The sequence below is a fragment of the Passer montanus genome, unplaced genomic scaffold (assembly GCF_014805655.1).
Source record: "Passer montanus isolate IOZ18808 unplaced genomic scaffold, ASM1480565v1 scaffold57, whole genome shotgun sequence".
NCBI lineage: Eukaryota > Metazoa > Chordata > Aves > Passeriformes > Passeridae > Passer > Passer montanus.
The window spans coordinates 3,801,238-3,827,812 of record NW_024370705.1 but is presented as its reverse complement, the minus strand read 5'-3'; the positions used below and the strand labels follow the sequence as shown (position 1 = coordinate 3,827,812).

Below are 26,575 nucleotides of genomic sequence, written 5' to 3'. Positions count from 1 at the left end.
GTTAGCACCCAACACATCCAGTCTCTATTATCTTGATGTTTTATAATGTTCCTCTAACAATACCTACAGTGTAGGGAGCATCTACTCAGTACAGATAAACTGATTTCCATCTCTAAACAGCATTGACTCCATCTGCTCTTCAGTTTTGCTCTCCTTTGTACAAAAATAGACCAAACACAGGGTAGTTGTAAGATTTAAGACAATTTTTTCTGCATTAATTATCTTATTTTTGTTATTCAGGTGGGGGGGTGCAGTTGGCATTGAGTTTATTCTGTAGTTACTTCCTGATTATGGATTAATCCTTGCCTTACTAACCTCAGTATTGAAACACCAAGCATCATTAGATGCATTTCCCAGGTTTCCAGCTGAAGGTACATTTTACATTTTCCCCTGATTACCTCAGCATATGTTTGCCATCACTTTGCAGGGAAAGGCAGTAGAATGACACCCCTGAACTTGTCGGCAGTGATAAATATGTGATATTTATGAACCTGTCTGGGCTTAAATGTGTATTTCCTGGTGGGTCACAGTTGCTGGATGATGGAATTGGTGACCTAGTGATTTTCTTAGCTGATGATTTTAATTAACTGCTTCCCTACCTGTCAAAGCTTCCTGAGGGCCCACGGGGGAGAAATGCTGTTTGTCCTTCAACCACAATAAGGGGAAACAAGGCCAGATGAGCACAGTGACCACTGATGTGTAATATTTTGCTGATTAATGGCCTTATTTTGTCCCTCCTCATTATCAAGAGGTAATTGTTTCTCAGGGAAAAGAACCAAGAGCACAGATTTCTTTGACTTACAGACATTAAAGATAAGTTCTTAAAGTTCTGTAGAGCTCCTGCTTTTCTCTTTCTATATGTGGCAGTGATAAATTAGCATTTTTACAGGCCTTATTTTGTCCCTCCTCATTATCAAGAGGTAATTGTTTCTCAGGGAAAAGAACCAAGAGCACAGATTCCTTTGTGATAAATTAGCATTTGTACAGGTAAAGAAGTCATATTTCCCTCTGTCTGTGTTTTTCTTTTCCTTCATCTCAAAATCCAGTGGAAAAGCTTCCCTCCACACACTCTGTGGGCCTGAACGGGTGCTCAGAGAAATCAGTTGCGGTGATTCTGGCAGATAAGCATGATCAGGTCTCCTGATCTCTGAAACCTCAATTCCAGCATTTGCTTCTATTTCTTTCAATTTCCTTGCAGCCCTCAACAGGTTTTGAGAGCCCCCAGTTCTGCTGTTCTTCTGGGATTGTTTCACCATCATCTGGGTCAAGTTTCATTGTCAGGGCTGTTGTGTTACCCTGTGGCCAACAAAAAGAAATCTTAATTTAGCAGCTTGGAAGCTCCAGGTTAAACTGTGGTTACAGAGAGTGGAACCTTCATCTCGGTCCTTCCTCAATGTATGGAACTGCAGAGTTTGTGAAATTTCATTAATAAATGACATTTATTTATATATCACATATAAAAAATAATGGAAACAAAGGGGATTGTCCTCAACTGGAGGGCACAATCCACACTGCCAAAATCCAAACTTTATACCAGCTGAGGAGGCAACCTAATGTGTCTGCCTGCATGTAAGATGAGAGGATTGTGCCAAATGTCATTAGCTAATGTCTGAGCAGCTCTTTGAGCTCCCAGAGCAGGATGCCAGTGTGAATGTTAGGAGTCTCTAATGGTTTTGTCTCTTATGTATGCTTTTGTTTGATGATGGCCCTTCTCTCTCCTATTGCCACCAGGTTTCTCTCTAAAAAGAAAGCAGATTGTCTTTTTTGCTTCTCCAGCATAAGCATAATGAAAAATTTTCTGCTTCTTTCACTCTGAGGTGGCAAAGAGTTCCTCTGGAGCAAAAAAGTAGCTTTCCTTCTCCTGCTTCCTGAAAAGCTTAATTTCCTCAGGCAAGATCCTCAGCTCTACTGAAGTCTTTATCTGCCAATTTAAAGGACTGAAACAGAACACTAAGAGGGCCATACCCAGATCAAACAGGATTTGGGCTTTTTAAACCTCAGAGGTTAAAAAAAAAAACAACCCAACCTTTTTTTCCACCTCAGAGGGCTTTTTCATGCAGATATCTTGGATTCTCCCAAATATTTCCATGAACAATCTCACAGTCTTAGACTCTCAATTTCAGCAGACCCTTTCAAGAGAGGTTCAAAGTAATGTGTTTAACACCTAGCAAGAGTCCAAGCAGCTGCTAAAAGTCACCAGTGTGTGTCGTGGAGCTGCTCAGATCAGAGTTCTGTCCCATCCTGTTCTGACCCTCTGCAATTTCAGCTGATGGAGCAGCCACTAACAAATTCCATTAGCCAAAACAAGCCATGAAATCTTGGGTTGGTCACTTGCTTGGAGAACATTCAGACAATGAACTGTTTCCTGTCCATTCCCAGTGTCACTCAAACCCCTCTCTCCTCAGGTGTGACACTGAAATAAGAACATCTGCCTGAGTCTTACTGGGCAGAAAGCTCTGGTTCCATGAGAATTTCCTGGATTTTGGGCTGGCAAGTGCTACAGGAAAACTCATCAATTAAAAGAGTAAATAATGCTTCTTTCAGCACTCACCCTTCCCTTCTGCTTCACAAGGATTCTGAAATTGTCATCTCTAGTCTCTTTTCCTAGAAAAGATTTCATCATGGTACAAAAGAAGCCAAGCATCCTATTTATCAACAATACTCCCTCTGTGTTTTATACTGGACATAAAAAGCAGCATCTTATAAATCGGGATTATAAAATAAACATCTCTATCTTGGAGATAGGCTGTTTTATTGGAAAGAAATGTCACTGGAGGGGTATTCAGAAATTGGGGTGCATTTTCCTAATCAGGATTTCAGATTTATATATCACCAATCTGTTCTGCTGTCTTGTAAATTAATGGTACCCCACCAGCACGTTAAAGAGATGGAATTATATTCAGCCTGGCATACTAATAACAATTATTTCTGCTAAGTTTCAATAAATATCACTGTTACAGCATTGCAGAAGATGAAAACTCAGGCTTACAAACTCCAGGTTATTTGGGATCAGCTCCAGCTCCTGTTAAGGTCAGTGGAAAGATTCTTGTTTACCCTGATGAGTGTTGATGACTGTAAAATCAGAACAGATTATTATCACAAGTGCCATGGCTGATCTTGTAAGCAGCAGTTTGATCTGGTAACTGGGTCTGTGTAGACACAATCCTACACACACAATACATTTCCCAGTAGGAAAACTGACAATAAAATAATCAAAGACAGACAAAGTTGGGACCAAATGCAGCTGGGAAGAATTCTCAGGTGCTCCAAGCTTAATTTTCTTGATTTTGAATCAAAATCAGCTGATCATGAGAAGCAGGGAGGAGGTATCAGGGCCTGAAATACCCTGAAATTGCCCTGTTTTTGTACTCTTCTTAATCATCTGAACATCAAAAAGGGGCTGTAGATGCATTTTGATCTACCTGATGTAGTATAAGTCAGATCCTTGATTATTCTGCAGTCAAAAAGGGAAATAAAGGGTGTAATCCACCAGAAGGTAAAAACTCACTTTTGCACAAAGCACAGCAACCTTGAAACTCCTGCCCTCAGAATGTTCCTCCCCAAGGAGCTGGAATGCTCCAGGTACACACACCTCCTGCAGGCTTTGGGCTGAAGGCTGCAGCAGTCCCACACTATAACATTATTTTTAGTGGTGTCAGTCCTGATTAACAATGCCCATTTTCAAGATTCTGATTTTCCATTGTTGATCCAGATTTCTGCAATGCACGTCACAGGGGCAAGATTAGACCTGATGCTGGAAAAGGCTGAAAAGAAATCCTTTTCTCTTTGTTGGCATCTTTATTTTTGTCCCCCTGGCAAATGGTTGTTTCCTTCCCATGCAAATTATATGGCTGTTATTAGGGTGGCTGTATTTTAGTACATTACATTGTAAATTACACCCAACCATTACATGATAGATTTGGTCATTGTGCCATAAATTGTAGCAGATTTTTAAAAGAACTCATCGTGGCTGACCACTCCAGCATCTAATTTATTTCTAGGACCAGGTTACTGTAACAGTCATCAAAACATTGAACGCAGAGAGTTCATTAGAACATTTCTCAGAATATTCCAACAAATCCTTGCCTTTTGAAGGCTGCTGTTGCTTATCTGTGGCCCTTCAAACCATGCTTACAGAGGAGGGCAGGTTGAAGCTAAGGGAAATACACATCTTTTGTAATTAAAACTTTGCGTTAAAACAACGTCCAGCCATTCCCATTTCTTGTGGAAAAGAGGAAGAACTGTGACACACATAATCTAAGTGGCTGAGAGAAAAATGGCAGAAAACCAAGCTTTTGCTCCTGTAAAAAACCAGACTTGATTACTGCAGGCTTCTAAAAAGAATCCAGGGCATGAGCAAGGGCTGAAAGTTGTTCAGCTTTTTTGGAAGCCCTCTACAAACTCCACGAGAGAGTTACCAGATTTTCTCACACATGAAGTGTTAAAGGAAAATACTGAAATTATTAAACAAGACAACATTTAGCATGGAAGCTCTGTGGGCATGGGCAGTGGGCAGTCAGACTCCTCAGTCATGGGCAAGGTGCTGTTGATCTTCCCCTACAATTGCAGTTTCTATATCCGAAGGGGAGCAAAAGCCCCTCACCCTCACAGAAATCCACAAGCTCCTACAAGATCTTCCAAGGAGCTTTTTCCCTGTGACAACTGCACCTGGATTTTTGACAGTCATGCAGCATAGCATGGCAATTCTGTCCCAAACCAGAATATTTGGGGATATTATTTATCAATCTGATGTGCCGGTGTCTGTACCGTGACTTGTCTTGGTATCAGAGGACAAACACATTGAACTCATGCATTTGAACTTTTTAAATTGTGATAAATGTAATGTATAAATTAGGAAAAATAACAAGGTCCTGTTATGTTTACAAGCAGGTTATTTCCTGGTGAGTTCCTATCCCACAAAGTGTCTCACTTGCTTTTTCCTCATTAAATGATCTCTGACACAATAATTACCTGAGCCCTGGGCCGTGTTCACCAGTGCACCTGAGGCCACTGCAATTACATTGAAATAAAGCTGGAGTGGCCTTGGTCAGCCAGATGCAAATTTGATGACTGTTCTAATTACTGTATTTGGGAGCCCTTAATGAAAGAAGAGTACGGGTGTGTATGTGTGAGAGAAGGAAAGATGCCTCCTTTGGGATGCTACACAATGGGAAAGTGCTAGGTATATTAAATATTTATAGAACAATTAGTATTCAGCTCCTCCCACAAGTTCAGATGTGAGTCCAGATCCAAACTTTCCCTAATGGGTGTATTTAGCCTTTTGTTCAAGACTTATCCTGCTTGTAACATAACTGTGCACAGCCCTGCCTGTGTTTTCCTGTTGCTGACCAGAGAAGTCCATGAAAAGATTCCAGGCTGACTGTGGAGTGGGAGCTAATCAAATTAATTATGTGTCAAATACCTTTATTAATGAAATATGAGATAATATTAAACAACCCCAAAATATTTCCATAAACGCTTGAATTCGTGAAAAACATTCAAAAGAGGAATGTTCCAATATGTGCCTCTACAAATCTGTTTGTAATTTCTTTAATGATACAAATACCACTCAATTTGGCAAAATTGTTCAAATTCTTAAATTAACAAGTTTGTTATAAATGGTTTTCATGAACTCATAGACAATAAATGGTCAGTAATATTTCCAAAAGGCTGGATTCACAGCACTGCATTGTACAGCCACATTTGAAATGAATCCTTATAGCAGGAAATCTGAAAAATTAGGTGTTCAGTTTAAAAAAAAACAACTATAAATTAGAAGGTATCTGCTATTAAACTCCCTTGTAGTAACTCTCCACATGGATTCTGAAGGAAATTTGACTGAGCTGAGCTTTGATGCTCTGTTTTCAGAGCATTAGAGTGAGGTAAGATAAACTCCTGCCCTTTCAGTACTACAACAGACTGTCTTGCCAGTCACAAGGAGAAAAGCTTTCAAGAACATGAACTGGTTTGCAGGGAAGTGGAGCACTGAGATAAACCAGGGCTCCTCACAGCACAGGTCACCCACGGCCCTGAGCAGCTGCCCAGCACTGTCTGAGCTGCTGGAACAGATCCTCTGATGTTGATATCTGACTTCATCCCACAGGTCAGAAGCCAGGAGACAGAATGGAAAAGGACAGATCACGGAAAACACCCAAAGACATCTTCACATGTGTTTGAGCTCTTGCAGGCTTGCACAGTCAACTTTTTATTGACTTCAAATTGTGATAGCATTCCAGAAGGTTATCACTGAATGAAAAAGTAATCTCAGACTGTGAAGGTAACTTTCATTTTTATCTGAACATTTCACTGGTCATACATTTATTTACCATAAATAATTTACCAAAGTTAACAGCTCTTCACAAATCTTTGGTGTTTCCAAAACCACAGCCCTCAGCTGTGGCCCACAATAAAAAATGGGAATCTGCAGCTGCAAGGGTGAAATTGCAAAGTTTGGTTTAAACTAAGAAAAGCATTTCTCTCGCAATACCTTTTAGAGCATCAGTGTACAGAGTAGAGCTCCACAGCCACTGCTGACTCAGTACCACTCACAGAAATACAACAGCAAAACCAGTCCCGATGCATAATTTTTAAGGAAGGGAATGTGCATCTTTCCAGTCATTACAGTTTCCACTGCCTAATATGCCACATATTAAACTCTGTCCACTGCCTAATATGCCACATATTAAACTCTGTCCACTTCAAAAGCAGGAAAAAGGAGCTGTTTCCTTTGCATAGTGTTGGCAAGTAATTTGATTCATATATTCATTTGGAATTGCCAGATGAGAAGTAGTTTAAGCAGCCTCCCAAACCTCTCCCTTTTCATTTCTCCTCATGCTTCAGTTTAGTGCTCTCAACATGTCTGAACAAAATGCTTCTATCTACAAGCTTCACTTTACAAACGCAAGAGCAGCTAAAAGATACTAAAACACCTAAAACCAAAAGCATAATGGCTATTTTCCAAAGTCTGCCAGTAAACAAAACTTTAACAAACCAAATTATGTATAATACCTCTGGGGGAAATAAAGGAACGTGGGATGGAATATTTTCTGTAGCTGAAGTTCAGGCAGAAGTTAAAAAGAGAGTTCACCTCAGTTCATTATAAATAGAGGCTTCCAAGCAAAGGCTTATCAGTGCAAAGCAAAATTGGACACCAAAATGTACAAAATGTACCAAGGAATGAACTGATTTAGCGGGAGACCTGCAAAGAGGAAAAGCTGGGGACACTGGTGGCTGCGTGGCAGACAGGGAGCCATTTCTCTCCCGTGGCTGCTGGAGTGGCACGGATTTCCTTCCAACTTCACAGCACCAAGAACCAGTATTGCAGCTCTGGCTGTGCTCCTTCATAGCCACAGTTCCTGAGTTTGGGAAGTGTTGCAGAGGGGCCTGGCAGTCCTGAGGATGGGCAGCCACCAGAGAAGGGAGGCTCCCACACGCTTGGCAAGACCAGAATGACCAGATGCAGAATTGTCTTTGGAAAGAGAAGGGTGGGTTAGTTTTCCCCTGCTGCCCTGCAGAATATTTCTGCAGAAGGACTTATTAAACCAAGCCAAAATATTACTTTTTGGAATATGGGAGGCCTCCATCCAACCTCTTGTGTCCAATGTCCAGGTGATCCCCCTTTTGGGTAAGGGGAAGGGCTGTATTGAGCTATGTGACAGAAGGAACAGCCCTGCTGTGTATGCATAATTCAAACCCCATGGGCTTTCCTCCAAAACAGGGATGGATTTTACTATCATGAGATACTGTGATGAAGTATATCAGAACCTTAATTTACTATGCAATGGATGCAGTATGAGAATTTTAGGCACTGAATTACTTCATTTCTAGTTTATATATTTTTCTCCCCTTAGAAGGTAGGGAAGTTCTCTGTCCTCTCAGGAAAAACAAAGCATGGCTAAATGTTGGAAGATGGTGAGAGTACATTTTTTTCCAGGTAAGTAGAACTTAGCTTGGAGCCTGATGTGCCTTTTGCCTGTTACTGTTTCATTTCTGGACATACATGTGAGCCCCAAAGAACCTCTGGGCATTAAACTGCCGGTTTTGGTCTGCGTGTGGACTTGTGCGCAGACGCTGGATCTTCTTTGCAGGATCACTCTGGCCTTTGAGGAGCGTCCTACCAGCCAGGAATACAGCAAAATATGGTGGAGAGACCATATTCCACCACACAAGGAATCTTGCTGGCAAGCCATAGCATCTGAAATCAGGAAACCTTTCCAAAAAATAGCATTTTGCAACTGTCATGTCTCTGGCCCATCTGCTTTGCCCATCGTGATAAGCAATTTATCCATGATCTTGCCTTACTCATATCCCTGGAAAAAATTGCTGCTCTGTGCAGAGTGATCAGTTTCTCTTTCAAGTTTCAGCATGAAGTGCAAGGCTGTAAGCAGCAATATTGGGTACTCTGACTCATTCCCTTGGACGGCTATTTTTATGATTGTTCATGGAACTATATCTTAAAACTCTCAGGTCACGTTCTTAAATCACTTTCACAGCTTTCTGCTGAGCTGTTTCAGTGCAGTGGTTCTTCCCTCTGAGGTTACAACCTCTCCGAGGGGCTGTAACCCTCCCTCACTGCAGCCTTTGTACCCAAAATGTTGGCTGAGGACCTCCTTCCTTTTCCTCACCTCTCTAAGTGGCTACAAGTCAGTGCCGTTTAAAATTTAATCAGTCTCGTCCTAACAGGACACAGTTCTTGGATTTTAACCCATCTTCTACACAAACCACTAAATTCAGCCACAGTAACTGCCTCCTGACAGAACCTTTATCTCAAGAACCTCTTAATGAGCTCTCATTAGCACAAATTGGCCCTGAATAGCTCACCACTTCCTATCTCCTGCTTTCTCTGCAATCCATTAGCATCTGTTAGCAGCCTCGTTTGAACAATTAAACTTTACAGTTTCTAGAAACACACAAGAAACACCAGGTTCTACTGTTAGATCTGTGTCTTTGAGAGACCTGGGAGGGGATTCACACGGTCCAGCTTAACAGAGCCCAAATTCCACCTGCACTTCATTGTCCTCAGAGGAAGATTTAACACAGGTTGTTGATGTCACTGGTGACTCTGCCAGTCTCTGGATCACTCCATCTTGGAGGTCTCCTGGAAAAGCACTGAAACTCAATGTCTGATGTTAAACAGGAAGGATCTACATCCTTTCCTCAGAGCCCAGGGTCACGTTTCTATGGCTGATCTCTGCACACAACTTTGCCTTCTCCTCAGAGTTGATTTGCTGCAGCTTTTTGTTGTCCTTGTTTATGTCCACCTTGGATGGCTCAAACTGCCCTAAGCAGCTGGATTTTCACAGTCACGAGATAACAGGTTCTTATTTAACTCTGTTTCAACCACCAGCAGGCAAACTCAAACTCTAAGCCATTATTACAATAGGTCCTGAAAATGTGCTCGTGGATTAAAGGCTTCAGGGGCCCTGGAAAATGCCAATCCCTGGCAGAGGATATGGACTCCATCCCTACTGAAATCAGCCCCAACAGTAATTGTGTGGTGTGATGTGAACTGTTTTCCCTGCACTTGTCTGTGACTGTGTTTAAAGTCCCCTGAGAACAAACAGATCAGAGATTTTACAGCTGCACACAGCTTGTGCCTGAGCATTAATGGCTACGTTGGCAAGCAGATGGGAGCAGGTCTTTCTTACTCTTTCATAAAGATGTACCATTTTTTCTTTTGACATTTTGAGAGATCAGCAGATTCTCACTCTGTGTTATATTCCAGACATACAGCTGAGAGATGATTAATGTCTGTGAAAGTGAAAACACTGCACCTTTATTCCTTATAAAAGTCTTCACCGTGCCACATCTTGTAGGATAACATCCAGAACAGGGATGGGTGGCTCCATTCAAATCTATTGCAAAACTTCTGGGGATAAAAGTCTCTCATTCATAAAGCTGTAAGCACACCTTACTGGTTTTTTTGTTTTTTTTTTTTAACTTTAATTAATGAAATGCTGTCAGGATGAGCCAGTGACAGCAAAATCTCAACTTCAGCCTTCATCTCACCAAAAGTCTCTATTTTGCTATCTGGCCACCTGTCTCTATTTGATACAGGTGTGAAGGTTTTCCTAGGACCACATAGCAGAAACAGCCTGTTCCTTTCTCAGTCTAGGCTGTCATGTTATTCCTCACCAACTTGAAAACCATTATGGAAATAGATCTTTATTTACTCGCGGTTGTTTGGGGTTTTTTCCCCATATATTATGCTTTAGAGATAATATTGATCTCCTTGCTCCCTTTCGTGCATCCCCCACAATGGGTTTCATCTTACTTATGTCATGTTCAGTAATAACAGAATAATTTGCTAAAATATTGACCTTAATGTTTTTAATTCGTTCGTTTCTGCTGCTCTTCAATGCTTTTGCTAAGTTCAGCAAGAGGCTGGGGTTAGGAGATGGCAAATTCAGTCCAGAAGCGAGGAAATGGCTTTGCGGGTTTACCCCGCTTGCCGAGGCGGCTCGGACACTTGCAAACGCGAGTTTAAGAACGCGGCGCAGTTCTCCCGGGAGCTGTGCAAACTCGGCTCAAGTCCTTGAGCTGCAGGGCCAGCAGAAGTTCCGTAGGGGCCGGACCAGCCGCCGGCTTCGCGCTGCGGCAGCGCCGGGGCCGCTCCCGGGGCCCCGCGGGGACGGGCGCTGGGAGCCTCGGCGGGGGGCTCGGTCCCGCCCGCCCGCAGCGCTGGGCTTTCCGCGCCGCCCGCCCGCCGCACCGCAGCCCCATGTCCGCGCTCCCCGCCGGCGCCGACATCAAGCGGGCTCTGGAGAACAGCCCCGAGACCAACATCGAGGATGAGCTGCCCGACGGGCCGCCGCAGCCGCGGCCCAAGAGCTACCTGCTCCTCAGCATCCTCTCCTGCTTCTGTCCCGCCTATCCCGTCAACATCGTCGCCTTCGTGTTCGCCGTCATGGTGAGTAGCACCGCCGGCCCCGGCAGGGAAAGGGACATCCAGCCGCCTTTGAGCCGCTCGTCCCGGGAGCCTGCGGACCCTGGGAGGCAGCGAGCCTGGCAGCATCAGCATCGGGCAGGGGGACCTCCGAGCTGTCCCAGCAGGATGGAAAACGTGGAGTGAAGGGCAGTTTCCAACAAGTTTTCACTGTTTAGTGGCAGGTTTGTTCCAGTTAACGGGGTTTGTTACATCAACTAAGTCGCACGCTGGACTGGACAGATACTGAACACAGTATCTGTGTGAGGTGTCAGCTGGGGAACAGAAATCAGATTTGGTTTCTGCTTTAGCTAATCAAATATAATAGGAGTGCCTTTTTTTTTTCCCAGTAAACAGGCTCTTTGATACTGTTTGTTAGAATAATACAGACGATGATCATGATTGTAGGTTGTTGGCAATTGCCCATGTAAATTGAGTGTCACACACACTGGGAGAACAGCCTTACTCCTACAACCCGAAATTGATACACATTGTCCTTAATAACCCAGCAATCCCCTTAACTTCCAAAGGATTGTTGGAACAGGCTCTCCTTCTCTGAGTTAAAAGTTGCAGAGTCAGATCCAGAGTTTTCCAGTCATATACACGGTCAGTGTTATCAGTAACACTGCAATGTATTTCTGTTGTTTAGGAACTGGAAAATGTTTAAAACATGTTGTGTATTTTCATCCTTTTCTCTGACAGCCAAGCTGAGAAGGTAAGTAAAAATGTAGTTATTTCTTTTTGCAATTAAGTAGAAGAATAGCTAACTATGTCTAAAATATCCCAAGGCACACTCTTGTGAAGTGTGATGAGTAAAAGATTGATAAGAAATCACATTGTTGAAATTTGAAAACTACTATTCCAAAGCCATCATTCATCCTTTTTTTTCTTTTTTTTTAGTTAAGTTTTTGGGTTTTTAAAAATTTTCTTCCTTCTGTGTTTATTTCCTTTGTTGTTACCTTAACTATACAATATGCTCTTTTCCTTATTTTGGGAAGCTTTGGTTCTGCTGGTGCTCAGCATCCCTTCTGTCCATGGACACTGAGGGTGCTATATAAAGTAATGAGAGCTGGTGATCTGGGGCTGGGAGCGTCTGTTCCCTGTGACACTGCTTTCATCAAGGTGCTGGGGCTGTACAGAAGTTAACTGTCAGGGACAGAATTTGGCCTCTAAAGATTTTTGCACCCCATATGGAGAAATCTCCACCCCCAGCCTGGTTGAAGTTCATGCAGGCTTCTGGAGTGGGGCATCAGTAACTGTTAGCAGGGGATGTGAAGGATCCAGGGTGGGAAGAGCACTTCCTCAATGCTGAACAGCCTGTGCAGGTCTCAGCTGCCCACTCCCTTAAAGGGGGAAACAAAAACCAGACCAATGACCTCTCCTGTCTGGGAATAGCTTTTGTTCCAACAGCATCCTACCTGAAACCTCTCCTTTTCTATAAAAATAGCACATCCAGCTTCTTTTCCACAGCCTGACCCCCCTGCATTTCCAAGCTGCAACCTGTAACTGCTGCATTATCCTCAGCTGCAGGTTCTGCATTTTAGCCTGTGCTGGTTTTAGTTCCATTTCTGCTGGGGTCTGCACCCTCCCTCCCTTTCTCAGCTGGAGCAGCTAAGGGTTAATACTGAGATACAAGAGTGGGTTATTTTCTTTTCTTACAGAAGACACCTTTACAGTCTGCAGAGCTTACCTGAGACCTTGGGTCAGATTTAAAGACCCTCACAAGTGGATTTTCTACAAATTTCCACTTCATAAAATGGGCCTAAAATGAAAAGCCCTATTGGCTTCTAGAGGGGCCATGGTTCAGCACCCTGTGTACCTGTGTCATGGCCTCCTTAACTGTTCTAAATTCAGACAATGTTTTTGCTCTAAAAGTAGAATCTGGGCTCTAACACACCCCCAAAATAAGTGACAGATTTGTCTTCAGTCTCTTCTGTCTCTTCTGCTGCCCCATTTACAACTCCAGCACTGGTTTCTTCACTCCTTTCTCACCTTTGGAGGCTCAAACCTCACCGATACTTTATTTTTAGAATAAACCTTTTGCAAGTTCTCCTTATTGCAATAATAACTTTCTGCGTTCCTTACCTGCCTGTTTCTCATGGCAGGGGTCAGAGGAGAGCTGGTAGAAGGGGCATTATTGGCATCACCATGTTGCCATGTTGGCATTACAAGAGCCCCCCTCCAATGAGCCACTGGCCACTTGCAGGGTGAGCACTGCCTGGCATTTTTGGCAAACAGAGCTCTGTTTTCCCCAGGATTCAGGCTGCAGGATCACTGCTCTCGACTCCCTTCTGCAGCCCCAGATGCCATCAGTTCTGCTCCTTGTTGCTTCCTTGGGTCACCGTGAGCAGCTGTGTCACGTTGCTGTGCCATCAGTTGGCTCAGTCAGCCCCAGGGACACCTCCCTCAGCTCTGCCCTCTTCTTTCCCATACAGGTGAACCACAGGCAAGAGTTTGGGGCCAGGTACCAGGTCAGGAGGCTTCTGTGGCACAGGAGATTTCTCTGGTGTGGGGCTGGGGATGGGCACTGTGTCACGGAGCTCTTTGGCGCCTTATCTGCAGTGGTGAACACAAAGAGCTCTCAGTGAGGTGCCAGCTGTGCCTGAGACCTGGCTGGGGTGCACTGGCTGTGTCTGGCTCATGGGGTCAGAGCTAGAGGGAGGCTGTGGAATAAGTCTGGGAAATGAATCAGATATTTTCAATGCCAGCACTGAGGTCTGACAATTGAACAGGTTTTTATGGCCTTTCTCAGTACCCCTCCTCCAGCTGTCTTCATTTCAAAGATCTCTATGTCAGAATAGTTCTGTAACTCCATAGGGCCTTACATTTGTAACAAACTCCAAACAGTCTCTCCAAAGCTATTTCTCACTGATTTTTGCTCCAAACTCCCTCTTTCTGTTGACGCATTTTTGTTTAATCATTTCCATGCTTCAAACAACATATGTGGTCAAGCTGTGACAATCTTGGCTCGTCTGCCTCTGATAGTAACAAGTTCTTTGTTGCTGTTGATGCCTTGATTCAGATGCCTTGCCTTTATATGGGTTTCCCTCAGCAGAGACAACAAATTAGAGGGTGGTGGAAGCCGTGGGGACAGGAAAGGATCCCTTTCTCAGGGAGCCACCTCTTTTAATTGGGATCCTAACGAGCCATGTGCAGTGTGTTGGCTGTGGCCAGCTCAGTGACCAGTGTTCCTGTATTTAGAAAGTTCACTTGCAGAGTTTATTATTTATACATCCCTTGTTAGGTAGCTTGTAGGTACCTGGATATCTAACACCATATGGGACAGCCTGTGCTCACTTCAGGAATATTAAACAGCATATTTAATATTCAGGAATGTTAAATAACAGGGCTCAGCAGCTGCTGTGAAGGCATTTTTGCGTGGCCCTTGCCTTTGCAAACTGGTAGGTTTTTGTTTTTCCTCAGCAGCACCCTGCAGAGCCAACTCCCCTTTCCATGTCCTGCTCAGCACCTGCCTGTTCTGAACTGCTCCCCAGGTGCCCCCTCTCCTTTGTGTTTCCCTGTGAGCTGTTCCTACAGTGAGGAGTCACCCTGAGTCAGCAGGACTCGCTCTTCCTTAGGTCTGAACTAGAGAGTGTCTCCTTTCCAGGCACAGCCAATTAAGGTTCACCCAGCCTGGCTTACAGAGTCTAGAAAATGCTGATCAGAGAACCTCAGTCTGGTCTGCCCAGATCTGTAAGAAATGCAGAGGAAGATTTCTGAAGTAACTCAGTGTTCTTTCATGGTTTTGCCATGATCAGTGCTCTGGGAGTGTGGAACAGAAAATACACATAAAAAGGGATTAATATTTTATAGCTAATTCAGCACATTTCTGTTCACGTGAGGTCAAGTCACTTTATTGTTGAACTGAGAATGTTTTATAAATAGATGTGTGTGAACCTGGTGAAGTCACTGAGATTACTCAAGTAAATAAACAGCTGCAGAACTGTGGCTTTAATTTACATTATGACTTCATAGCCAGCGAGGTAGCGGAAACCTGAGAAATCATATGGTGTTAGGTTGAAAAGGGCTGAAATTTGTTTTAAAAGTTGGACAGACCAAATGCTTCATACAGGTGCTGTGTTCTCAATATATTGCCCAGCCCTTGGAAATAAATAGATGTAACAGTTAAGGCTTTAACAGTTGATGTTATCTCTGTCTAATGATGAAAACTGGAAGCTTGAGCAGGAGCCCTTTGAAGCAGATGGAAGTAATGAATTTCAAAAAGCTTTGCATCAGACCCCAACCACTCCCTCAAACCTCTTTTTTTTTTTTTTTATTGAATGCTTTCTAATTTTTTTCATTTAATTTAAACCTCTTCATAGAGAAACTTTGGTCTCCTTCCTGTCTCACCCAAATTCTATTCTTTATCGTTAATGTTGTTTTCCTCCTCTTCATCGTGGATTTATATTAAAATGACATTATTTATTAAAGTTTGCATGATGAATTATTTATGCAGTACCTGCAGAAATCACATGGACATTTTCCAGACTTCCTAAATACATTAGTAAAATGGCCCAGAACTGCAAGCTGGTCCTGTCAGGTCTTGCTTACAACTCTGTCTCACTTTTGAGACCACAAGCCTGGGGAACTGAGCTGATGGTGTCTGCAGAACCCCTCTGCAGATGCCATGCAAGGGGATCCTTTGAAAAAAGGTGAGCACAAAGGCCAGGGCCAGGGTGTCTGTGGTGCTTCTCTGTGTTTCTCCCTGCAGCCACAGACAGGAGGAGGTCAGTCTGCTCAAGGCCAAGCTGAGCTGTGTTTCTCCTCGTAACCCTTTTAAAGCCCTTTCCAAATGAACTTTGAGAAAGCTCTTCTGCAGCCAGGACAGCTGGGGACAGTGGAGTGGCTTTGGTGAGAGGACAATGCCAGTCCCTTTGTGGCAGGATCAGGGCTGGCACTGTCCTGTTTGACCGTGTGCTCATGTCCACCTCTCATTTCCATCTCTGCTCTTTCCCCATTATGTGCTTTCCAACCTCAATGAAATCTGACAGCAGAGCAGAGATATTAATGATATTCTTTGGGGACACAAACCAGAGAAATGTTTAGGCATGTGGGCTTCCAGGAAGAGAAGAAATGTATCAGTGCTCTCTTTAAGGACATGAGTGCATCAGCATCTCAGCCTTTTGTAGACTCCAGAGAATAAGTACCTGCACTTATCCTTGAGATGCAGTTCTAGGAATGCAGGCTGTGTTGCTTTGGGACTGTCTGGGCTGGGCTGATGCTCCTGCACTGCTGACACCACGAGTGCACCCAGCCCATTAGCTCTGCATGCTCACTAATTGACACAGCACACATCATGCCCCTCATTGCTTTCCTGCTTGGGAGAAATGGCTCTACAGCAGTGCTTGGTATGCTCTGAACTTCCTCCCTTTCCTGCCCTCCACAGTCTCAGCTCTTCACTCTGTTGTTCTGTTTGCTGCATAAAGTGATTTATAGCTGAAGAACTTTCATTATAGCACTTGGTGATACTTCATACAGTCATTTTCTAGAGACAATCTGAATTCTTTAGTCCAGAGAGCAGTTAATTTGATCAGGTCCCCATATCTCTCCCCCTACTCTTCCCATTTCTCTATCTCCTGAAATATATACAAGATACTAAAAACCATGTTGTGACTAATCTGATTCCCCGAGGAAGTATGCTGAGTTCAATAGTGAAATCTGATCAAGAAATCTGGACTCACTGTTATGGTTTATGAACTCAAACTCTCATGATTTTACAAAAGAATTCTTAGGAATAATGCCCTTTTTAATGCTTTGATAGCATCTCATTCTTGGGAAAAAAATTTCAACAAACTGTTCTTAGACTCATGTACTAAAGTATTTTGTGTGGCTCACTGAATCTTTTCCTTTAAAATGGTTTGGTTAGACCAAAAATTGATTCAGAAAATCCTATAGTCTGTCTCACAAAAGCCTGGAGGGTCAGAGTGGTCCTATCACACATTGCAATCTGAGCATGTAATGAATGTAAAGCATCTGCTAAGTCATGGGTGGGTGGAGAGAAACTCGAGGCTCTTGAGATAACATGGGGATATCTGATGCACACCTCAGGATGGATAGGATAATAATTATCAGTGTCTTCCAGAAATGCAAAGGAACACAACTTCTAGCCCATGAGGATGGCACTCAGAAGTTTTGTTCAGATGACCTATATTTCTTTGGTTTGTATTTTTCCCATCACTAGCAAACTACCTGTTAATTCTTCAAACTTTGCTTGGAAAAGTAAAATATTGGAAAAATAGGTAATTAGTAAGCTTTTTTAAGTTTTGCTGAGACTTTCTCTAAAAATGCAGCCTATTTATGCTCTTTTTCATGCTTATAGTCTTGTAAAGTATAATAATTTATCTCACTGCTAGTGAAGCGGCCAACTATCAATTCCCATATACTACAAAACTATTTCCAAAGATAAAGGCCACTGGTTTATGCAAGTGGGTTGATGTCCACTGAAGGGAAAAAAAAGAAAAAAAAAGAGCTGTAGCTTCAATGAAAGGCACTGAAAACGAGAGGAACAGAAAACTGGACTCCGTGCTTACCTTGGCAGCAGACATTGATTTGTTCTGTTGGTTCAGAGCTGCCACGCTGCTTTGCCACCAGCTCCTGTTAGAAAGGAAGAGCTGTGACTCCCTGTTTGCCCTCTGCAGGCTCTGAACAGTTACAACCAAGGGGACATCGAAGGCTCCAAGCGGCTGGCTCGCAACGCGCTCTGGGTGGCCGTGGCCTCCATCATCATCGGCCTCGTCATCATCGGCATCTTCTGCGTGGTTCACTTCACAACGGTGAGCAGGGGCTCTCACAGCCCTCCCTGCAGGAGCCCCGGGCACGGCACTAAGGGCTGCCACAACCACCTCTCTTTATCCATCCAGGGGTGCATGTATGCTTTCCAAAAGAATTTTATCGTATTTTACGCTTTAGAAAATTCTGTTGTCTGTGGTTAAACACAAGCGACTCTGCCTTAGAGAAACTCTTGCAGCTCCAATGTGTTTTTCCAATTTTGGCCAGTTGCTTTTTGGTTTTTCTCCTCCTCAGCTTCACCATCTTTCATACCAAGTGACCTGAGATCTTTAAATTTCAGGTAACAGAGTCCCCATGTGCTAATTTTCAGTATCATGGTCTGGCCAACTGATCTTTTAACAAGGAGGAGACAACAGTCAGTTACTCTTCCACTGTTTGACAGTAACACAGATGAGCAGAACTGTATCAAAAGTGACCACAAATGTCATTCTGACTTGTGTCTCTGGGAGGTGAAGCCCTTTACTCTCCATGCTGTGTTATTGTCCTGCCCTCCCACACCTGCAATAATAGAAACAAAGCTCAACAAATGAATCTCTGTAACACAGGGGTTACCCAGATGGACTACTGGGAAAGAGGACAAAAGCAATTGAGGGTATTGATGATCTTTCTTAAGGCTGTGCAACAATATGTTCTTTTCTCCACAATACTGTGTACTTCCCATTAAAATAACCAATTTAAATGAATTTATTATTGGCTGGTTTGGTTGGAGGGGATTTCAGTGCACTGCACAAACTTATGCATAAGCTATATACAGAGAACACCCCATTTACCACTGAAATGAAGACACCTCAGGGGAGTGGAATGCAGTGATTGGTTAAATGTGCACAGCATTTTCATACAAAAATTGAAGTACAACATATTGAGCTGCAGGGAAATTGCTGTACAGGGGGTCCAGCTCTGTGGGATATTATTAGATGGTGCTGCAGACTCTAAGTGTCCTGTGCATTCATTAATTTTCTGTGCATTTTGCAAGCATGAGCCTTGGTTCAGCTTGTGTTCAGCTCATTCAGTGCTCACAGATTTAAACCCAAGTCCCTTCAGGCTGGGGCTGCCAAGTTTTGTAACTGACAGCAGCAGTAAATTCCATCACCTTACTCATCATTTCTCAGGCAAGGAGAGCAGCTCAGTTATTTTTTCAAAGTAGGGGAGGGAAGGGCAGTGTCAGGGGTGGCAGACAGCACTGGCCTGAAGCATTCCCAGTGACCAGGCAGCAGTAAACCAGTATAACACAACTTCATTTTTCTTTTGGGGACTTTTAAAATTTGTTTTGGTTCTGTTTTTGTTTTTGTGATTTTTTTTTTTTAAGAGAAATCTCTCTGTTGGTTGGAAGCAGCCAGGTGCCTGGGAACCCTCAGAACACTGCTGGCATATTAATTTCTGTACATAGTTTCCACAGAGCTTTCTTGGCCAAATGGTACCATGACTTTTGTGAGGAGTCAGGGCTTACTGGAGTCACTCTGCTCTCTGCCTTTCCAGCCTCTTCACTGCTCCCCTTCTCCTTCTCACTTGGCACCCTCCAAAGAGCCTTTGCTTCTAGGAAAGGATTTGATGGCAACAACAATCTTTTGATGTGAAAATGAGCGAACAGAAGCACCCAGCTGGTCTTTCCACTCCCCATGCTTACCTGGGTCCCCTCTGTTCCCTCACTCTTGGACATTTTTACTTTATACTAAGTTGTCTTAGTCTGATGTTCCAATGCTGTGAATGGCTTTGCACACCCCATCCAGTGATCTCACACCCATTTGTGCCTTTTTCATGATTATTTACTGACAGCCACTTCGCTGAAGTGATTGTAAATTAATTCTATGCCAACTTTAAAATATGTTTCAATATTAGTAAGGTAGCACAAAACAGCCTTTATACAATAATATGGCAGATTTATTTGATCACCATTAAGCACAGATTTAATGTTTCCATGACCTACACATGCATTTTTCCTGGAAGTTAGACTTCAGCAATATGTATGAAAAGCTTGACCCTTCCAAGATTGATTCCTGTACTTTATCCACTTGAAATTAATCAGATACCACAGTACCCAGTTCTTCCTGCTGACATTCCTTCTGGTTTCTTTTGGTCTTCAAGAGATAACGAGTCTCACTGCAAATTACCTCTGGGAGATACTGCTGCCAGTATCAAAGATGCAAAGTGTACTGAGAACTCAAGTTCTCTTCTACAACATGAAGCCTCTGAGAAGCAACAAAAATAAGACATCCCAGTCAGGTTGGCAGGGAGGAATCTCTATCAATTGTTACACAACTTTTCTTATAGGTACAGGAACTTGAATCAGGCTCAGCTGGCTCTGAAGCCTCCTTCAAAACAACTCAAAACACTCCTGCCTCAGCCAGGAGAAGAATATCGAGTCAGGTGTGTTGAGGGTAGAAATGGTAGAAGTTGCAGAGAGAGGAAGAGCAGGAAATTCCTGCTTTGAGCAAACAATGATTTTATACCACCAATAATACTCCCAAATGTACCCCCAATAATAGTGCCAGATTTGGGAAGAGGAAGACCCTTTCACTTTTCAGAAAACCCCTACTTCCAAGTGTCCTCATGTGCCTTCCTTGGTTTGTTCAGTCACAGAGCAACAGTAGCACAGGAATAAGAGCAGCCAACACCTATGTCAGCAGGGAAGAAACAGCCTTGACTTCTCATTTTGAGGATTTACTCAGATTTAAGTCAGCTCAGGGCTTCTTCTCCTGCTGTCTTGGAGAGCCTCGTTTGTCTCAAACACTGGCATGTTATCTTTAGCAGACATATATTAAGATATGTAGTGATACATATTTATATCCTGGAACAGGGCCCACCCAACTCTTGGGAACCATCCATGTTCTGCAGCCATGCCCCTAAATGTAGGCAAGGAAAGGGAAGCCATCACTCACATCACTGGAGCTGACAGCCCAGCAACAAAACTTGTGTCCTGATCAGAGTGAAGTGGTGTGTCCCTCATCGTGCTGAGGACTCTGAGTGCAGAGCTGTGGGGTGTGTGAAGTCAGGGCTGGGCCTCATTCCACACTGGGCCAAATTTATTCTTACTCTTCCCCATTTGCTTTTTCCCTCCCCTGTCAGCTTCCCCTGTGCCCCTGCCTTGCCAGTCCCAAGTGCTGAGTTTCATTTCCAGGGCTTGCTCAGATGAAACTTTAGCTGGTATTTGTGTCACCACAGTCTGGCCCTGCATGTGTGCCTCAGGCATGTTGTCCTTCAAGAAGTGCAGTGAGAAATGGGATGGATTTTCCTTCCCTGAGGGAACACCACCTGACCTGTGTGCCACAGCCTGTGTGTGCCATACCCGGTTTGCTCCCACCCAGTGCCACTGTTCTCATCATGCTCCTCTCAGAAACCTTTCTCCAGATTTGCACAGGCTTGGAGTCAGCCTTCCCACCTCTAAGCATTTTGTTCAGCAAAATGTGGTGATTTAGTCAGTCAGTGAGGGCTCCCAAGTAATTTACAATCTGTGTTTTCAGAGCAGCCTCAACGTCTTTGAAGCAGACTCCAACTTCTGTTTTGGTTTGGGTTTTGCTGACACAAGGCACCCTTGGATTACGTTTAAGTTCTGCTGGCAGGGTTCAGGGAAAAAAAGCCTGGGCTGGATCCTCCTTACTTTAGTGAAGGACATCCTAGGTATCCCAAACCCTACTCTTAACTGGATCTAAACATGTCATATTCTACTTCATGCTGCCATGTGAGTAGTTCAGAACAATATTTAGCTCCTCACAGCACACACCTCTAGTGTCTGAGTGACACTTTGCAGTGCTGCTCAGGGCTGAACTAGAGCTCACATGAGTTTTTCCACCCAGCTGAGCCACAAGGCATTTCATATACAGCCCACGTCTTCTGTGCTCCTCTCTTGTGGACTTGTGCAGTCTGGACAAGTAGGAGTGAGCCAAGCAGAAATGTGGAGGATGAGTGAGAGATGTTAGAGAGAAGTAAAAACTCCAGTAGATTGAGACAGCAACAGTTTTGCTCTGAGGAAGGAAGCCAAAAAGCCATGACTTTGGAATTTTATGCTAACCATTATGATATTTTAATGCTTTCGTGGAGGAGCCTGAACTTCTGACCCCTTCTTTAATCTCACTTGATTTAGAGCTTCGCCCCAGGGAAGCCACAGAAATGCCACCTGTCAGCATAGCTTCCAAGGAACACAAAGCCAGCCAGGCTGTGAGGAAAGCACCAGCCTGCACTGCTCAGAATCAGAAGGGTTTTAAATCAAGCACATGTGCAGTAATGCAGCATTGGGAATTCCAGAAGGAAAAGGAATAAGTGTTTAGATTGTGCACAGGGACAGATGTACACACAATTTCCTCACTGACTTAGAAATAATTCTTCAGGAGGAAAAGGAGTGCAAGATTACTTTTAATGTCTGTGCTGTCCTGTTCCTGAGGCTCTCAGAAGCCTTTGCAGACATTCCACTCAGTGACTGCCTGGCTTGCAGAGACAGAATAAGCTGAAGACCAGCATGAGGACAGGGATTACTCAGCCAGCCTGCAGATCTTTACACTGGCCATCCTGTCCTCTGCAGCTTACCATAAAAATAAACATATCAGGGTCTTGTGCTGCCTGCCAGTAAGGGATAGAGCTCCAAGCCTGAAGTCAAGGCATTCCTGTTCTTTAATTCTTGGTGTCCACCCAGCCAGGGAGCTCATACTGCTGTTTTTCTATTCTAAGGGTACATACTGATTATTTCCTTGAGCCTTACATTGTTTTACTGGATTTGTGAAAACACAGGAGCCTAAAGTCCTCTACCTGTCTCTCAAAGTGTTCCCTCAGCTGGGAGGCTGAGCAGTGGCACAGTGCAGGTGCACAGACAATGTGGTTATATCAGCCTGACTTCCTTAGCAAAGCACATGAAAAATCCTGGTCCAGAAAGAGCTATTCCATCTGTGCACAGAGATGTTCCCACAATGGATTCTACCCAGTGGAGCCATGAGTAGCATCCAAGAGACAGTCAGCAAAGGCATTAATGGTGTCTGCAGGATATATTTACTGTGCAGTGCTCGGGTCCCAAATCCCTCCTTGAGGAGCTGCTATCTGCCTGATGGAGGAGATCCCTCAGATTCCAGCAGGACCCAGGATCCAGGGATGGGTCAGGGCATCCATGGGTGTTGTCTGAGAGCTTTCCCCTACACAAGAATTTGAGGGAACTCCTCAGATCCTTCCTCTCCAAATGCACATGCACAGGACAGGTTTCCCAGTCCTTTTAAAGCATGTCGAGTGTTACTGTGGGATTTACCAAGTTCTCCACTGCTGGAGGGTTGTTCTTGTCTGACTGCTTTATGTACCACTCCAAGGAAGCAGAGATGCTGTTGATCTCATGAATCTTTGTCAAATAAGAGCCCATTTCCTGGAATGAAAGGCCCTGATTTGCATTGATTCAGGTAACCCAGTTTAAAAATTCAGTTCGGATTGACAGATGACCAATGCCATTAGAAACTCAGCTCTTTGACTCAAAACTGTATTGAGCTGCTAGTCTAGAGGGATGTTTGTTAAGAGAACAAGTGCCACTAATGTGGCATAATGTATCCATTAGATCTGTAGAATTAATTATTTAAACTCACAGGGCAAACTCTCTGTCTTCTCCTCCTTTAAACACACATATTTCTGTGTCCTTGCAGCATGCTATCTGAAGACCAGGACTGCACTTGGACGATATCAACATGTAAACCTCTGGAGGGGGAAAAAGAAGAGATGGAAACCATTCCAGACTGTTAGCTCTGACCCTACAAGTCTGCAGAGGCATGTTGCTGGTGAATGAACTGATAGCCCAGTTAGTTAATCAGCATGGCGTGACCAGGTTTTCAAAATTATTTATTTATAAGACATCTCAGTATAAAGCAGCATTTTCTTTTTTACCCTAATGCATAATGAGATTTGCCCTAAAAAACAAACCCCTTTTCTTTCTCTTTTCCATGGAATGTATGCTGGATCTGTGATGCTCCCTGGCTGACCCCAGCCAGACAAAGCCAACCTATCCAGACTGTTTGTGGTGCACAGTGTAAGATCTGATGCACAGCCCACTGAAGCTAGTAGGAGAACTCCTGTTACTTCTGGCAGATTTTGGATCAGGCCATTAAGGATTTTTTCATTACTTTAAAATAGTCTCAACATGATACAACTGTACCCATGGGTTTGTGATTTTATCCTGCTCTGTGATTTTATAATGCCGTGGGCACACTCTGACTCAGCAGCTGCTTTCTTTTGTCATCCTCAGCTTTTAGAACTTTACCTTGGATTTTTAAACACCTGGGACCGATTTCAATCACTTGATTATTAAGAGAGACTCTTCTTCCATAGCATCCATGTTTTTATTAATGATTTATTTTTGTTTTGTTGTCTTTCATTGTTGCACTCCCTTGACTTAGCTCCTGTCCCGCATTAAATTTGCACTGATCATATTTTCCTCTTTAAACCTCACATATGTAAAAAGTTCCTATTTTTTTATCTGACAAAAGATCTTCTTTTTAAACAGATGTCCTTCATCCCTTTGTTGTTGTGCTTCTAGCAAGGCACATCGTTTCATTGTGTTTTGCTTTGTTCATGTGGGTTTTGTTTAGCTCATCCTCTCATCTCTGTGACTGGTCTGTGTATCACTGCAGTTAGAGATGGACAGACTTCTGCCCCTCTGCCTAGTTACAGACACACTTCCTGATCCTTAGACACTGCTCAGCGAGCAGCCTCAGGTTCCAGAATTGATGGCCTCTAAATTACTGCCATTTCTTGATAACTTGTGAAAATCTAGCATGGGACAGCTGGTTTTATTAGCTGTTTCACAGAATACAATTGTTTTGTCACACAAATATTCCACCTTAAAAGGAGTGAGCTCTGGTGAGCATTAAGATGTGGCTGCATCCTCAGCAGTTGTTGCTCTGCTCTATTACCACACCTTCAAGACAGCTGTGCCAACTTCCACTCCCTCTCTCTGCACCAACATCAACCTGGAGTGACTGCCCAGAAATCCAGGGAGTTCTGCAGGTGCAGGTGAGAGAAGAATCATCTGTCAGGAGTTCAACAACCTATTAAAAACAAAAAAAAAGTCCTCCCAGAAACCTTTACCTGTTAAAGCATATGCCTGGAAGTAGCATGTATTTTTTGTGCCTTGATATTATATTTTCAATGTGCTTTTTCGCTTTCCTTCCTGCCAAATTCTGTTTTTCATTGAAGTCAGTGAAGCATTACCTCTCCTTAATTACTGCAGTATTAAACTTCAAAAACACTGGTGAAGTCAGCTGATTTATTAAACATTTACACTGATCAGATTTGTCCACATGGGAATCTTGCCACTGATTTTGATGATCCCAAGAACTGGCTGTTCTGTGAACTCCTCTTTGGTTTTTGAATACTATTTTAATGGTCTGATATGTCTTGTGGGACTTTTAGTAGCTTGCCTTATTATCAGATATGATAGAAATGTCATTGACAAGTGGAATAAAATTACTTTTAATTCATGTCTATTCTGGTATGTGGGAAGTGTCTTTCCTAAGTTTTGTTTCCTCTTTTACTGGAAAGAGTAATATCCCTTTTTCTAACCCCTTGGACAGTTTCAGAATGAAGTGAATCACAGCAAAAGGAGGTTTCCAAAGTTATGTGGGCACCAGAGGGTAGGGAGAGACAACTTGAAGTATTTTTTAACTGCCTGACAAGGGTTGAGATCAATAGGAGCTAGACACCCGACTTGTTCAGAAGCTTTTGAAAACCATACTGGAAATCTAACTTGCATCTTGTTCCTCATAAATATCTTTGAAGTCTCACTCTTAATACAATTGAGAATTGAGCCATTGTACCTTCAGTGCTTCTGAAGATAAATGTTGGTACCTTACAGTGCTATTGATTGGTATAAAAATAAAGGCTTTATATTAAACCACTTAATGTGACAGAGAGGAGAGAATGCAGCAATTCCTCTAATGTTCTTAGTGCTTCTGTGTCATAGGTAATCTTATTTTTGCTTTACTAATGTATTGGTATTGGTTCTCTTCATTTATTTATGTTTACATAAATTTTCAACCATGTTTGGGAAGTGCAGCTTGTGCTGGAAAGAGGTATGGTCCTTGTACAACCTCATTGTTCCAATGTGTGACAGAGACATCCCAAAGCAGGCAGCAAACACAGGGAGCACAAATGACATTTTAGTGCCCAAATCAGCAAGGCCCTAGTGCCAGCAGTGGCTGTGGAAGGCAGAATGCAGGTGTCTGACTGAGGAATTTGTGCCTGCTCCATATTTAGAGGGGCATGTATACAAATTTCATTATCTCTGGAAATTACCTGTTCTTCATGTCACGCATCTAGATTTGGATTTGGTCCATTATTCTGCATTGGACCTACCATTTTTGTTAGGAAAAAAAAGCCCTGTTATATGATATATGTGCTGAATTATGTTATTTGATGAAACAGAGGGAAGTGGGAAGCAGTAAGTTGTATTTCAACTCAACATCTGGTCCTGGGTGCATGAACAGAGTCTTCCTTCTGCAAAGCTGCTTCAAGCTTCCATTTTTTGGACACAGTGTCCTCGCACACTGAAGGCACCAACTAATGCCTCGAGTCCAGCTCCCTTTTCTTTCCTGCACATATTACAGGCAGAGACAGATGGAAACTTGAAATTGCTGGCCTCAGCTCCTGGATCATGTTGGCACCTTTGGCTTCTTACAAGGCAGCTGCATTCTGCAAAACAGCCCAGTGCACGTATCTTGATATGTAATCCTAGAAGAGGCTTCTAAATATAAGTGGGGGTTCTTTGCTACTGTTTGAAGGGGGTCAGCCAGACACTCAAAACGTGGTGTAAGTTTCATCAGATTGCACAAAAAAAAATTAAAAAAAATCTCGGGGATAATATGAAATTAAATTCTTGGGGTGCCTCTCTGCAGGCACACCCAGGGG

At 43.3% G+C, this 26,575-nt stretch overlaps 1 protein-coding gene across 1 annotated transcript; it reads left to right on the top strand.

The window, feature by feature from the left end:
- The first annotated feature begins 10,626 nt into the window (after positions 1 to 10,626).
- On the top strand, positions 10,627 to 25,155 carry TMEM233 (transmembrane protein 233). The gene is made up of 3 exons (XM_039726082.1): positions 10,627 to 10,909; positions 17,563 to 17,697; positions 23,320 to 25,155. Exons 1-3 carry the CDS (start codon positions 10,721 to 10,723, stop codon positions 23,329 to 23,331), a joined length of 336 nt encoding a protein of 111 aa, XP_039582016.1. The 5' UTR covers positions 10,627 to 10,720; the 3' UTR covers positions 23,332 to 25,155.
- Positions 25,156 to 26,575: the final 1,420 nt, after the last annotated feature.

What these genes read in the sequence shown, in the direction of transcription:
- TMEM233 (XM_039726082.1), top strand. Translation starts at nt 10,721, where the DNA reads ATGTCCGCGCTCCCCGCCGGCGCCGACATCAAGCGGGCTCTGGAGAAC. An exon ending in CCTTCGTGTTCGCCGTCATG is followed by an intron (nt 10,910 to 17,562) that starts GTGAGTAGCACC and finishes TGCCCTCTGCAG; the next exon opens with GCTCTGAACAGTTACAACCA.